Source organism: Phalacrocorax carbo, chromosome 12, assembly GCF_963921805.1.
Source record: "Phalacrocorax carbo chromosome 12, bPhaCar2.1, whole genome shotgun sequence".
Lineage (NCBI taxonomy): Eukaryota > Metazoa > Chordata > Aves > Suliformes > Phalacrocoracidae > Phalacrocorax > Phalacrocorax carbo.
The window spans coordinates 3,959,253-3,974,101 of NC_087524.1; the positions used below are offsets into that span (position 1 = coordinate 3,959,253).

Consider the following 14,849-nt stretch of genomic DNA (forward strand, 5'->3'; position numbering starts at 1 on the left):
CGCCCGCCGCGGCGGGAAGCGGGCGCTGGGCCGGCGGCGCCGCTCAGGCCATGCGGCGCAGCCTATCGGCCGGCGGCAGGGCCCACCCGGCCCGCCCCGCCGGGCCCCGAGCCCGCCCGCCGCCCTCGCCGCCCGGCCCCGGCCGTTCGTACCGCTCCCGCCGCCGGCGGCGGGCCGGGCGTGCGCGGCCTGAGCCGGCGTGATTCAGCGCTTCTCAAGCGATGCTTGTGTAGGTCCCGCCCGTCCCGTCCCGTCCCCCCAACCCGGCCTCCATTTTCAGAAGTCCTTCAGCCCCGAGAACGGCGCGCGTGGGTTTTGCTTCGCAGCCCTCCTCGTCTCTCCACCAGCTCCTCGCCTGGAGTCCCCGGGATCCTCACATTTCCTCACAGGGTGTGTTTTGTTTTCCGCCCTGACCCCGCCGCGGAGCCCGCAGCAGCAGCGAGGAGGCGGCGAGGCCTCTCCATCGCCGGGGATACCTCTCGGGAAGAGCCGGCCCTTTGTGAGGACTATAAGGCGTTGACAATTAATTACCGTTACTCTTACACAAATAGATCATCTTTCCATCATTTTTGAGCATAGCCTAAATATATAAACTCTAATACAAGTGGGCTTAGTTGGGCGCACAGTTCCAGCAGGGTTATTGATCGTGGCTTCCTGCAAACCTGTTGTATCTTCGTTTTCTGAGGCGACTAATTGGCACTGTATTGCAGCGTGTTGCACATTTATGTGCTGAAATCTATGATTTCACAGAGAAGCGTGTCTGTGGTCAGGGGATGTGTGACCAGGCTTGCAAAAACTTGGACCAAATTCAATTCTCTAATATAAATATTCACATTACTACATCTGTAGTAGTAACTTCAGAGCAATACAGAAACCTGATACAAAATACACAGCGGTAAAGCAGGAATGTGTCAAGAACAGAAATGTTTCTGTTTATTTAGAAAGCATAAAGATTTTAATTGAAAAAATCATTGGAAGTTTTCATAGCATACACTTGTTTTGATACATGGATACATCACATAGTGTCACAAGTGACACTATGCAACCGTTGGCATTCCTGGGTCCCATTTTTTAGGGTCGTTTGGTTTTAAAGGACTTGGGTAGCAAAAATATTGCTCAGTGATTCCCTTGGGTTTTCTGTCAAATTAATTACAAGGTACTCTTCCCCCTGGAGGGAAAACCTGAGTTATAAAGTGCCACAACTGCTGCTGTCAAACAGAGTAATTATATGTTAAATGAGGCTAAATGGAAACTAGCGTTAAATAGGATATTTAAAGTGATCCTGTCGTTTACTGTGATAGAGTTCATTTACAATATTTTAATAGTGAAAACTGCATTTCAGGCAATTGTTTGGCTGGGCTAATGCTACCAGGGGAGAATTCTTTGTCAGCAGGTATCCGTTTCAGCTCCAAGGAAATGTACAGGTATGAGTTTTCTCTCTAAAATGTATAGATAGTTTTGAAGCCTTTCCCTATCATTGTATATGTACAGAACACACAAGTAAACATAGCCTTTGTATTAAATATGACTGCAGTTGCTTCCAGCCCATTTCTGCACAAGTGTTTTCCAAATGCTCTTGCATTTGCTGCTGTGCAATGCAGCTCTCCCCGATGCCGGTCAGCCCAGCAGCAGGTTTCCCCAAAGTGAAAGTGACAAGGCTGTAGAAGTATTTCTGCATTTTCCTGTGCTGTGCCGAGTTACAAAGATGGCTGCAGAAAGGCATTGCATAACTGTTCTCTTACTTTCACTTTATTCTGAGCAATTTCCTGTACTTACTTTATTCGCTAGGCATTTCTGTCAAACCAAAGCATACAGATGCAACTAACTTTGTAAAACATATGGATACTAGGGCAAATTTCTGCATTCCAGAAGGACAATTGCATTTTCCCATATGTACCAAGCTAGATACCAAGCAATTTACCAAGGAAAACAGACGCCCAGGACAGAAGCAGAGACAAGAAACCCATAGATATGTAGTAGCATAGTAAATAATTAGTGGCTACATTTGATTTTGGCCTTGCAGAAACCTTTTAAATAAATTTTTCTACAACTACCTGTAACCTTTATTTTCCATAAAATGCATGAATCTGTCTACATACTCTAATCCTTTTTCCTTCCCAATTCACTGCCTCTTTGCCACTTATCAAATACCTGATTGCTGGAAGGTTGCATGGCACTCAGAGTAGTAGCTGTAGCAACCTTTATCTTGAGCTCTGAAACATCAGCTCCAACAACACACACACACCCCCAGGCGCACAAAAAAAAATTACTTAAATGAGACACAAGAGGGGGTATGTGTTACTAAGTCTCTCCAACTTGTCGAAACCAGTTCTCCTATGTAAGATGTTTTCTTTTGGTTTGTTTTTAAAAGAAAGGAGAAGGGAAAAAGAAAGACGAGAAGGGAAATGGAAAGACCAGAAGTGAAAGGAAAAGAGGGGGAAGAAGGGAGGGGCAAAGGACACTCTTGTGCTGAAGCATTACTGCCCACTGTGAACTCACTCCATGCAGCCTGAAACTCCCTGCACCACTGGGAGCCTTCCCCGAGCGAGGGTTTCCACAGTGGCTTGCAGGCCGCCCTGGCTCCCCCCGGACAGCCTGGGGGTCGCTGGAGCCGGCCCGACAGAGCCACGGCCTTGCCAAACGCGGAGGATACATGCAGCTGACCACCAGATCCACAGGTTTGCTCCCCCCTATGTAGATGCTTCCTACACACTTGTGAGGGTGGGGATATGGACTGTTCATACTGCAGAAGATAAACTTTTATAAGCCAGAACCTAAAATTCTTGAAAACATACAAATTGGCAGTCAGATATTATAAAAATTTATAAATAAAACCATGGAATACTGTTAATTCTTGTCTGTAATTGTGGAGATTGAACATGACAGTGGCAGCAGCATTTCTGAGGTGATAATGAGTTTCTGGCCTGTTAGGACAGGAGGACAACCTTGTGCATCATCCACTAAAAACCTCACAAAATGAGGGGAGCTGACACTGTCATATACCAGGAACAATGAAAAGCCTTGTAAGGCATCCTTATATGCATTTTTATTTGCTTATTCCTATAAAATAAGGAAGGTAGGGATAAGGAACAGAATACACCTGCCACAATCCAGGAGAAAGCAGTTTATGACCTGCTGAGTCACCTGGACACTCCCAGTCTATGGGGCCAGATGGGATCCACCCAAGGGTACTGAGGGAGCTGGCAGAGGAGCTCGCCAAGCCACCCTCCATCATTTACCAGCAGTCCTGGTTAACAGGGAGGTCCCAGGTCACTGGAGTCTTGCCAATGTGACGCCCGTCTATGAGAAGTGCTGGAAGGAGGATCTGGGGACCTACAGGCCTGTCAGCCTGACCTCGGTACCAGGGAAGGTTATGGAGCAGTTCATCTAAGCGAGCTGATCAGGACAAATGGGACCGGGCCCAGCCAGCACGGCTTCATGAAAGGCAGGTCCTGCTTGGCCAACCTGATCTCCTTCTATGCCCAGGTGACCTGCCTAGTGGATGAGGGAAAGGCTCTGGATGTTACTTACCTGGACTTTAGCACAGCCTTTGATACTGTCTCCCACAGCATCCTCCTAGAGAAGCTGACGGCTCATGGCTTAGACAGGTGTACTCTGCGATGGGTAAAAACCTGGCTGAACGGCTGAGCCCAGAGAGTTGTGGTGAACAGAGCTAAACCCAGTTGGCAGCTGGTCACAAGCAGTGTTCCCCAGTGCTCAGTTTTAGGTCCAGTCTTGTTTAATATCTTTATCGATGATCTGGATGAGGGGACTGAGTGCCTCCTCAGTAAGTTTGCAGAAGACACCAAAGTGGGCAGGAGTGTTGATCTGCTCGAGGGCAGGAAGGCCCTACAGAGGGACCTGGACAGGCTGGATCCATGGGCCAAGGTCAATTGTATGAGGTTTAACAAGGCAAAGTGCTGGGTCCAGCCCTTGGGTCACACCAACCCCAGGCAACGCCCCAGGCCTGGGGCAGAGGGGCTGGGAAGTGCCCGGCGGAGAAGGCTCTGGGGGTGCTGGCTGACAGCCGGCTGGGCATGAGCCAGCAGTGCCCAGGTGGCCAAGGAGGCCACCAGCCCCCGGGCTTGTGTCAGCCCTGGTGTGGCCAGCAGGAGCCGGGCAGGGATGGGGCCCCTGTGCTCAGCCCTGGGGAGGCCCCACCTCGAATGCTGGGCTCAGGTTTGGGCTCTTCGGGACAAGAAAGACAGTGAGGTGCTGGAGCGTGTCCAGAGAAGGGCAATGGAGCTGGTGAAGGGTCTGGAGAGCAGGTCTGATGAGGAGCGGCTGAGGGAGCTGGGGGGGTTTAGCCTGGAGAAGAGGAGGCTGAGGGGAGACCTTATCGCTGTCTGCAACTACCTGAGAGGGGCTGGAGTGAGGGGGGGGTTGGTCTCTTCTCCCAAGTGACGGGACGAGAGGAAACGGCCTCAGGCTGCATCAGGGGAGGTTTAGATTGGATATAAGGAAAAATGTCCTCCCTGCCAGAGTGGTCGGGCATTGGAACAGGCTGCCCAGAGACGTGGGGTGTCACCATCCCTGGAGGTATTTAAAAGACATGTAGACGTGGCACTTCAGGGTGTGGTTTAGAGGTCATGGTGGTGTTGGGTTGACTGTTGGACTTGATCTTAGAGGTCTTTTCTAACCTTAATGACTCTATGATTCTATTCTATGATTCTAAAATGGGAGGTTGGAGGGACAGACAGATTGCTCAAATTCTACAGATATTAATTATGAAAGGACATTAGACAGTATCTAATTAAACATATTTCTTAACAAGATGGTCTCACATTTTAAAATTAAATGGATTCAAGAATGGAGAGAAGTTCTGTGATGTTATGTAAAAGATCTTGTTTATGAGTAAAGAGGAAGCAAATGTTACATAGATATGTAGAGACAAGAAATTTTTTGTTGGTATAATGAAAATCTTAGCCTAATGCAAGAATTATTATCAGTCTAGATCTAATTATTACAAAAAAGAGAAGGAAATATAATGCAGTTAAAATACTTGTTTACAGAAAAAGGTCACAATAATAGTAATATTATGGTTAAAATTGGTACATGCACCGGTGCATGCAAGGACACTTCTTAGTTTCGATTCCTTCCTCTAGACACTGCTCCCCTAGTGACAGAAATAAACAACGAACAGATATTTAGCACTTCTACACAATGGCGTAGCACAGAAAAATACAGGTCTGATACAACAGCAGAGACGTCGCGCCGTGGAGACCCAGGATGAAGGATGCAGGCAGTGGTGCTAAGACATTGTGAGAGGATTACGTGGATGACAGAGTAACAATAAAACAGGAACCTAAAGCACGGAGTAATACATGGCACGGAGCCAGGCTGAAAAAAGCAGCTGCCTGACTCATAAGTTTCTATTCCGCTACTGACCGCTGTTCTAGCCTCTCTTCAGAGTCAAGCACAAGCTGAAGTTTCATTTTTGATTCCTGTTAAATTACTCGATCACGTGAGCACTCAAGCATATAAAAGGGGAGTCATAAGAACAGTGATCAGCAGTCCTTTTGCTTTGAAGCTTCCTTGAAACAAACGAGCAGAGAAGGAAAATCATGAGGTAAGCAAGCAACCCAGACTCTGAAAGATGCTTTTTTTGCTATGCCATAGAAAAATAATGCTTATTATTTACATAAATGTAAGCAGTGAGGGACTTTGGGGATCCAAACAGGAGAAAATATTTTACAGAATAATTACTGGAAGAATCAAAATAAAATAAGGACGCTGTTGCATATTGTAATGTCATTGCTTCTCCAACAACGGCCAGTCTCTGTGAACTGACCTGAAACTTTGTGGATGCAGTTCAGGGATGAAATCCAGGCTGCAGCCTGGGTCTGGTCCGTAGGCGTGCATGCATGTGTCTAGGGGTGAGGCACCTGGGTAGAGAGAGGATCTCTGACCAGCTACTGGATGTGCAAAGACAGTTTCTGGGGACCCATAGGGTTAGTGAGCGAGTGAGCGAGCATGTGGTCTGTACTAGCAAGCAGAGCGGGGTTGCTCTGTACACACAAGTGCCAGCAACTGGGAAGACTGGTGGGATCTGGGAGCCAGCGACTGGATACATCAGTATAATCATAACATAAAAATAGTGCTATGATCTAACAAACAAGGATTTACAAATGCAGGAAATTAAAAATGAAATTTATAATCCAAAGCATAAAATATACAGAGACATGGGAAAGGCATGATATCACTTCCTCTGTATTCTGGGGGACATTTTTTATTTTGTTATCTCTTTTGGGTAGGCTTCAGCAATTGTTCCCAGAATACGAAATACATTTCTGAAGCCCAGAGGTGTGCCAGCTTTGGCACAGAGACTAGCCCTCCTCCTTGACATCTAGACCATCAGCTCTGTTGCTATGTAAGAGGTGCCCTCATAGACTGGTGAGGAGAATTACCGAAATAACTATTAGCCTCTTTAGATCTATGGCTTCCCACAGCTTTGGCTTGTTTGAAGTATTGTTGACTAGTGGCACCAGGTGAGGTATTGCCTGCTTTTGAAGTACATCATGCCTAGTTTAAAAACAAGGGCAGCAAAAAGCAAATGGAGTATAAGTAATCTTTTCTTTGATTTCTTCTAGTACCAATTTCAAGAATTCCTTAAAGAGCTCGCTGCTGCAGCTAGACTGTTATTTCACATGGAATTTGATGAAGCAGGATGTGGATCTCGATAACTTAGAGGAAACAGTAGGTGATCAGATTGAGTTTTTCGTAAAATCCAACATCGCAAATTATAATCTACTATCCTATATATACCATCTAAAGAAGTCAAATGAGGAAGCCCTGAAAAATCTCCAAAAAGCTGAAGAAGAAGTTAAAAAAAATTATCCAGACGAAATTCCCAGGAGAAGTCTTGTTACCTGGGGGAACTATGCCTGGATATATTACTACATGGAGAGATATGAAGAAGCTCAGGCTTACATAAGCAAAGTAGAAAACAGCTGCAAAAAGCTTTCAAGTACTGGTCAGCAGAAGATTGAGCTGCCAGAGATCTGTGCTGAGCAGGGATGGGCTTTGTTAAAGTTTGGGGCAAAATACTACGATAGAGCAAAGAATTGCTTTGAAAATGCTCTGAAGAGTGAACCCGATAACCCAGAATTTAATGCCGGCTATGCAATAGCAATGTATCGCTTGGAAGATATTTTCTACAGAGAACAAGAAGATGTAAGCCTGGCCCTCGAGCCCCTGAAGCGTGCAGCAGAACTGAATCCAAACGATACCTTCATTAAGGCATTACTTGCATTAAAACTCCAGGTCTTAAAGCGAGTTGAGGAAGGGGAGAGCTACATTGAAGAAGCAATGCAGAGAACCCCTGACCTTCCTTATTTCCTGCGATATGCTGCTAAATTTTACAGAAAGAAAGGAGACATGGACAAGGCGCTGGAGATTTTGAAAAAGGCCCTAGCAGTGACACCAAAATCTGCCTTTTTACATCACCAACTAGGACTCTGCTACAGAGCAAAGCTGTTTCAATTGAAAAAGTCTACAAGATATCCACCTCAACAGCAAGTGGAGGAACTCATCCGACTTGCCATTTTTCATTTTAAAATAGTGACTGAGCAAAACAGAAAGTTTTTTTTTGCCCATGTTGACCTAGCAAGCATGTACGCAGAAGCAAAGAGGTATAAAGAAGCAGAAGAGTCATTTCAGAAAGCGCTTCATGAAAGTATTCTGTCCTGTGATGATAAACAACTCTACTGCTACCAGTATGGCAATTTTCAGCGTTTTCATATGAAATCAGAATCCGAAGCCATTAAGTATTACCTGGAAGGGCTGAAAATTGAAAAAGATACTTATCTAAGAAATAACTGCAGAAAAGCTCTGAAGAAATTGTTGGATGAGAAAATTCAGAGAGGTTCAAGAGATGCTGCAGATTTTGGCACACTTGGACTCATGCATAAACTAAACGGTGAGAAACATGAAGCAATCAAGTGCTATGAAAAAGCCATTGCATTGTGTCCTGACAACGAAGAGTATCTGAATGCATTATGTGAGCTACGACTTTCCATCTCAAGCTAAAGCTCCCAAAAATCCTTCACACCAAAAAAAACCCCGAAATCCAAGGACATTTCAAAATTACTCTAAAACCTTTTCTTTTTTTTTCTTTTTTTCTTTTTTTTTTTTAGGTTTTATAACCAGGTGAAACATCTGGTGACATGACTTTCTGGTGATCATGTACAAACTGCAGATGATGGTGGTTCATTTGTTAGTTCACCCACCAGAAAGCATGCTTAGAAAGACTAAATAATAGCTACTCTGTCTTAGTCTTCGATGCTAATGCTTCTATAAAGGTTGTGTTTAAGTGATGATCGGTAGAACACAGAACTTCTAAGCTGGAAATCAGATCTTACCTTCTACTGAGAAAAAGATAAGGGAATCATATTGTGGTATTTGATCTATCCACTTGAAAGGCATGCTTTTACACAGATGGAATTTCTGATGCTTTTTCAAATAGTTTGAAAATGTCTTTTTTTTGTGTTATTTAGAGGAAACTTATTGAAGACTTGTTCAGTTTACTACCTTGCATGTTGTTTAACTATGAAAAATAACTCCTGCTTGGCTAGTTCACTGGAAAGCTTACAAAATGTGTATTATTGTTGTGAACTATTAAAGAGCACTGCATCCATCAACTGTTGCTTCTGATATCTCTCTGCTGACCAGTCCTCATGGTAGCAAATGAAAGAAAGGGAAATAGCCATTAGAAAAAGTAAGAGGGATAAAGCTTTGGCAGGATACGAACAAGTCAGGAGATAGCCCCATTTGTTTTCCCAAACTCTCAGCAACGCTGGCTTCAGAGGTGTTGCACCAAAGAATTAAATGTGCACAAAACAACATCCATCTAGTTTACCCAAAACCGCACTCTCAGGCACAGCAAACATCTAGAGAGGAAGGAAAGACAGTCTTTGAGACGCCAAAGAGATGGCTATCTGCAGCCACGCCCGTGAAACAAGCCGGGGATAGAAAACACACACAAGAGAGGTACTGAACTGGACACGGAGGGCAGAGTGCAGCTGGAGCAGAGTTGCATGAGCACCAGACAACAGGGCAGCAGAACGCAAGGGGCACGTGGGAAGAGGGGTGGGTGCCCACAGAAGCTACGTGATGGAAGAAAGGGCTGAAAGGACAGAGAGAACGGGTGGAGGAGGTGATTGTCTTCAGATACAAAACTAAAAGTCAGTATTCTTTACAACAGGCTGGCCTAATTCCACTGTATTTTACCTTGGTATAATAGAACATACTGCTCAGGGGAAACTAATGTTGTACTTCCAAAACACTTCTGAGCACTAGCCAGTAGGGTAGAATGAAGCAAACTGGTGACAGAGCCCATCAGGAAGGATGTGCACTTTTGTTTGCAGCCATCCTGGAGCATTCCTGCCCCTGCAACAGCAGTCCCACGTAGAGGCAGGACGGCAGGCCTGAAGGAGTGTAAAATATGATGCCGGATCGTGAAACAAAGAAACCTCTCCCCTCTCAGCTCGCCCTCAAAGACTCTTTCATAATGCAAGTGAAAATGATCAGGGGCTTAGCGGTATACAAGATACCACCACACCTCCTTCCCAAGAAAGAGCTGGGGCAAAATCCGTCCTTGTTTTCCAGCCACTTGCCAGCTTCTCTCTTACAAACACAGGTGGCCCTACCTGGGGAAAGAGCAGGGAGGGAGGAGAACGGGAAGGACTGGGAGAAGGACTGACACACCACTCCTGACAGCGGGGAGGAACACCAGCAGGGTTGAAATCAGGAACTGGTGACTACCTACGGTGTTGTGCTCAGCCCTGTGGGCAAAAGGGTATGTCAGGTGGCCTCACTGCCTTTCTCAGTCCTGAGGCGTCTAACATCAGCATCGTTGCCATCCAAACCCACCTGAGGCCACGGAGGGCATCAGGGAAGTATTTGAGGAAGAGGTTCCCAAAGCCGTGCTGGCACATCCATGCTCCCTTCCACACCCCACCACCAGGGCCTCTCCCGCCCCTCTCCTGGAAAATGAACCTTGTAGCAACAAGGAGAAGAGATAAATTACTTTGAGAAAAAATATGAGCCTGAATTTTTATGAAGGGTCAGAGCAGCTCAATCTTCCCCCTAGCAAAGAAATTGACTGTGAGGCATAGCGATGCAAGAAATCTACTTACTGTGCCTTCCCTTCCTCGGGCTCTGGAGGATTGCGCTGGACCACAGTACTACCTGGAGATGTGCTGTGCAAACACTGCCTTCCCGTTCTTGCCTAGTGTCTCGAAATGAGGAGAAACGTTATTTCCCACAGGGTGGTGCTGCTGCATTGCCTGGTGTGGCGATGCAGGGAAGAGGCTGAGCTGGAGCTTCGGGAAGCGGACAAAACGAAACACATTTTGCAGTGTCCAAGGCCAGTGGGCAAAGCCAGAATCACAGAGAAGCTGAACACCTCTCAGCTTGCACCCAGGTACGAACACATCACTGGAGCCTACGCTAGTGGTGCAGGGAAAAAGGAGTGAATATAACCCTTCAGGAAGTACTCATTTATGAATTGAAAGCACATTCTAAATTATATAGAAAACTCTTCTGGAATACCAGAATGGTCACTTAGAAGAAGGTATTATTTATTGAGGCGATCCCAGCTAAGGACTTTGTTATGCTGACCATGAAGTACATGAAGTTACAGCCTAACTTAAACAAGCTCTTCCTTCTCATATAAATTTGTAACACTTTAGGAAGCAAACAAGGAATTGCTGTGACAATATAAAATAAGTTCACCATACACTAGCATAGACAACCTTTGTTTTTCAGGAGATAAATTATCATCGAAGCTGGCAGAAATATTTCAGGCTCAAAGTTTTCTTTTTCTGAAAACGGTTATTTTTCAAGAGAAGGCACTTGACTTTTCCAATGCTGCTTTCACACAGTTTTTCAAGGTACAATTTATTAAATGTTCCAAAGCTGATCTGATAAAAACTATCACTAGAACACGAGCTATTTCAAAAGGATGATAATTTCCCCATTTCAAACCTCATGGAACGGGAACATGTGGGATGACTTCAGCAGCTGTAAGCACTTACGCTGAGTTCCCATTCACTGCACGGAATAGAGTTTATCCCAGGCAGGACTGATCTGAGGTGGGATCCGTCTGCTTCTTTCTCGCAGAGATGTTTCCCCAGCCAAGTCAGACCATGCTGTCCTGGGAAGGCAGACAGGCTCAGCGGTAGTGCTCCATCCATCACTGCTCAACGGGGCTGGTGGGAACATGCAGTGTAAGTGTTAGCCAGGGAAACTGTTCACAGCTAGCCCAGGTATCTCTGCCTACCGCTGCACCGTGCCGTGCCGGGGAATAGCCTCTGTGGAGAACAGCCTGAATAGCGTAATCTCTGAAAAAAAACCAGTGCAGGTACAATAAATAATTTTTTTAAAAAAATGGTATAATCCAGAGACTTCTGTAACGTGCCACCTGAAACACTTCACGTGCCAGGATGAAGATGAGCTGTTCGGTTTGGGTTGCGTGGACTAGGGGGTAGAAGTGTGGCAGGAGGCTTTGCAAACCTGGATTGTATTCCCCTTTCTTCCGCTCGCAGGCCACTTCTCGTTATGCTTCCTTCCTTCTGTTTCTGACCTGGGACATTCATGACAAGGCTGATATTTCCGTGTGGTTTATGCACAGAAAGCATCATTCAGGTATACAACCTTTTGTCCATTGGCTTAATTCAGAGCAGAAACAGTGTTAGAAAAACCTGAAATAATTCCATCATTTTCTACACAAGGTCTGTGTATAAAACCAGTTGAATGTTTTCTGATCAATTAGATATTTAAACAAGAAATACTGCCTTAATTGTAAGTTAAACAGAAAAGCCTATGAAAAAATGTCTTGAAATTAAAAAAAAATTTAAAAATGCTAATAATGTATTACATGGTATTGTTTACTAGCATAAAAATGCATATAGTATTATTCCAACGGGGTTTTATAGTATGACGTTCTGGCATGAACAACTGCTGAAATGTCATGATGTAGTAAAAAAAGGTAATTAAAATTTTTGTAAAGTAAATGACAGTGGTAACTTATAACTTGTTGAAACAGCTTGTCTTCTTTGTAGACCACATTCCCTACTTTTTGATATAAACTTTTGCATTAAGATCTAAAACAATATCTTCAACAGTACTAATTAATAAAGCCACTTTTTTTTTTCCTTCAAACGTGCTTATTTTTCCTAACTGTTATGAAATACTCATAGACATTTCTTATCTTTTTTTATGAATCAAAATTAGGGCTCAGGACTCAATTGCCCCGCAGAGCTGGAAAAAGGTTATGTCATTAGTTTTAAGCAGTTTTTGCGCTCCCATCTCTTAATGTGTGGCTGTGCATGTAAGTCACGCTACTGGCTCTGACCACACTTTTGAAGCAGGGCAGCGAGAAATGCTCTGTTTAAGCACAGACAGCTGAAGTAAAATAATTTTAATACCTTATTTTTGAAATATGCATGAAGAATAGAGCTACTTGATACACATACTATTCATATATATATAAAAAATACATTATGCCGCTATGGCTGTACTCTTGATCTAAATAAAATCCGTGAACATCAGTCTATTTTGCTTTCCCTTCTGAGGCACAGACTGGTATAGGACACCATGAGCAACCGTTGAATACACTGCAGATGATTAACAAAACTGTTAGTTCAGCATTGATTAAAATTATTTGGACTCTGCTCGGTTTGCTAAAGAAGAGAATGCGGCTTTATACAGCATCAAATCTCAGACATGATTTGCATTGCAGAACATGAATTTCCTCCATTGCTGACACCAGTTTCGCTCTGGCAATGTAGAAACGTCCCATTACTTATTAAATCATCACATCTGTCATTTACCCCATGAGCTGCACTGAGTCTATAGCTGCCGTGACGCAGCCAGCCGTAGCACACTCCTCTCACGAGCCGCAGGAGAGCATCGGCAAACCGCAGCGCTGGCGTTCTGGCCATCCAGAACAAGTGAGGTGATCAGTTCTCTTCGGTGGGCACAAACGGGGAGCTTGCACCGTCTGAAGATACAGCTCCTGGCTCCAAGAGGAGACAGACTTGCCACTGGAATACGCAGAAGAGACTTTGTCTGCCAACATCTTTGTTACTAATAGCCTGTGGAGCGGGCAGTTTCTCAGTTATCTGCTTGCACAGACTCGAAATTTCTTCAACAGCTGGTGATTTTACAGGAGGAAGAGGCTCTGTATTTGGAGAAAACACAAAAACCCTCCTCTGGTCTCCTGGGCTGCCTTTGGGCTTCTTCCAACTAATGCAGCTAAAGCAGGTTTGTCTATCAGCATGCCTAGTCCCCTGGCACAAATTTACTCCTCTTCAGATAGCAGAGGAGCCACAGCACCTCTTCCACCCTCCCAGACGAGGATCAGCTGGAGGATCATACCTGGAATGTCAATGTTTAGAAACTCAAGCTTTAAAAATATCCAGGAAAAAAAAAAAAAGCAGCAACCACCTCAAAATTTTACTGGAGGTGGGCTTAGGAAAGTAGGTCTAAAACCATATTTGAAATAAAATTGCAACTTATGTACAAAATTCAGGCACACTGTAAAAATTAAAGCTGCTCCAGAGGTGCCTTCAGCATAAAGCAGTTTCCTGCCAGATTTTCTTGGGGGGTGGGGGAAGGCTTTAGTATTTGAAACAGTTATTTGCAAAGAGTTTATTGCAGACTGATAAATGTGGAGGCGTTTTGGTGGTGTGATTTGTCCATTGAAACAAATAGTCCAGGACACCAAAAAGCTTATTTCATTAATACTATTTCTGAAATAATTTAAACTTTAGTGTTCAGTTTTGGTGACCAATTACTTTATCGTTTTCTTTTGATTACAGCTGATTATCGTCTTTGAGATCACCTGTGGAGTCGACATATTGCATTTCAAATAAATCTGTGAACATTTGTATCTACAAACTCTCTCTTTTCAGTCTATCTTTCTTCTGTTTCTGCATTAACTTGATATTACTGTTGCTATATGTAGATTTTCACCAACTAAAACATGAGAGAAAAACCTAATTGAGAGATGCCTTGTTTCACAGAAATAACCTCTTCAGTAGCGCAACCCTTCGGAGCCACCTCTGCCGCAGTCACGGCTGTGCAGTACTGAGTCCTGACGGCGCCTGTCATCTGTTGCTGTAGCTGTTTGTATCCGCAGCCAAAAATTCAACATCCTTTCGGTCTAATTGTGCTGTGACAGAATAAGCTATTGCTCCGTTTGCCCAGATGGGCCGTTTGGTGCCGGTATCGTTGGTGAGCGACTGCAAATGCGTTCTTTTGATTTTCTTTGCTAGTCTTGCAAAGCACAATAACGTTGAACTAAATATCATAGAAAATCCACACAGGAGGAATGATGCAGTATAGCTGCCAGATGTGTCCACAAGCCAACCTGTAGGAAAGCAAGTCATGGGTTTTTAAAGGCCTGCCAAAACTCCGATAATTTACAGATCCTGGGGTCAACAGGAGTTTTATAAACTTCTGGACTTATCATGTATAAATACAATCAAACAACATGGGTTTACGTCACCGTCACTATACTTGTCCCTTCTAGGGCAGGGAGGGATTTGTCCTCAGCAGACGGGTAAGACTGTTATGGGCTTTTGTTTAGAGGTCAAACCCATGAGAAAAGGCACAGCAGTCATCACCACAATACTAAATAAACATCTTTCGACTGTATGGATTTAACTGGCAGTCTTTAGACACGCTTGGAGAGCCCTGGGATGAAATATTGTGCACATGAAATCCTCGTACAGAAACATCTCATGAGCTATGCCCTAGGCTCATGAATCACTTAAAATAATGCCATTTTGCAATATTTTTTTTGCTATGGAAAATTAAATTAAAAGCTTCAGAAGCACAGACTA

The 14,849-nt window shown here is 44.3% G+C and overlaps 2 protein-coding genes across 9 annotated transcripts in view; one reads left to right on the forward strand and one right to left on the reverse strand.

Moving 5' to 3' along the window:
* The first annotated feature begins 149 nt into the window (after positions 1 to 149).
* Positions 150 to 8,639, forward strand: LOC104039465 (interferon-induced protein with tetratricopeptide repeats 5). 5 transcript variants are annotated; one of them, XM_064463771.1, is made up of 4 exons: positions 150 to 390; positions 1,343 to 2,678; positions 5,106 to 5,569; positions 6,591 to 8,639. In XM_064463771.1, exons 3-4 carry the CDS (start codon positions 5,565 to 5,567, stop codon positions 8,026 to 8,028), a joined length of 1,443 nt encoding a protein of 480 aa, XP_064319841.1. In that variant the 5' UTR covers positions 150 to 390; positions 1,343 to 2,678; positions 5,106 to 5,564; the 3' UTR covers positions 8,029 to 8,639. The 5 variants fall into 5 exon arrangements, with proteins under 5 accessions (XP_064319841.1, XP_064319842.1, XP_064319840.1 ...); XM_064463772.1 differs by having other exon boundaries at positions 1,343 to 1,424; XM_064463770.1 differs by having other exon boundaries at positions 150 to 2,678.
* Positions 8,640 to 10,558: 1,919 nt separating this feature from the next.
* Positions 10,559 to 14,849, reverse strand: part of SLC16A12 (solute carrier family 16 member 12) — a 38,574-nt gene continuing 34,283 nt past the window's right edge. For 3 of the 4 annotated variants that reach the window (XM_064463765.1, XM_064463767.1, XM_064463764.1), the window contains exon 7: positions 10,559 to 14,374. In XM_064463765.1, the coding sequence (XP_064319835.1) occupies positions 14,112 to 14,374 (263 nt within the window). In that variant the 3' untranslated portion in view covers positions 10,559 to 14,111. The remainder of the gene's footprint in view (positions 14,375 to 14,849) is intronic. The other variant, XR_010374939.1, reaches the window with a different exon arrangement.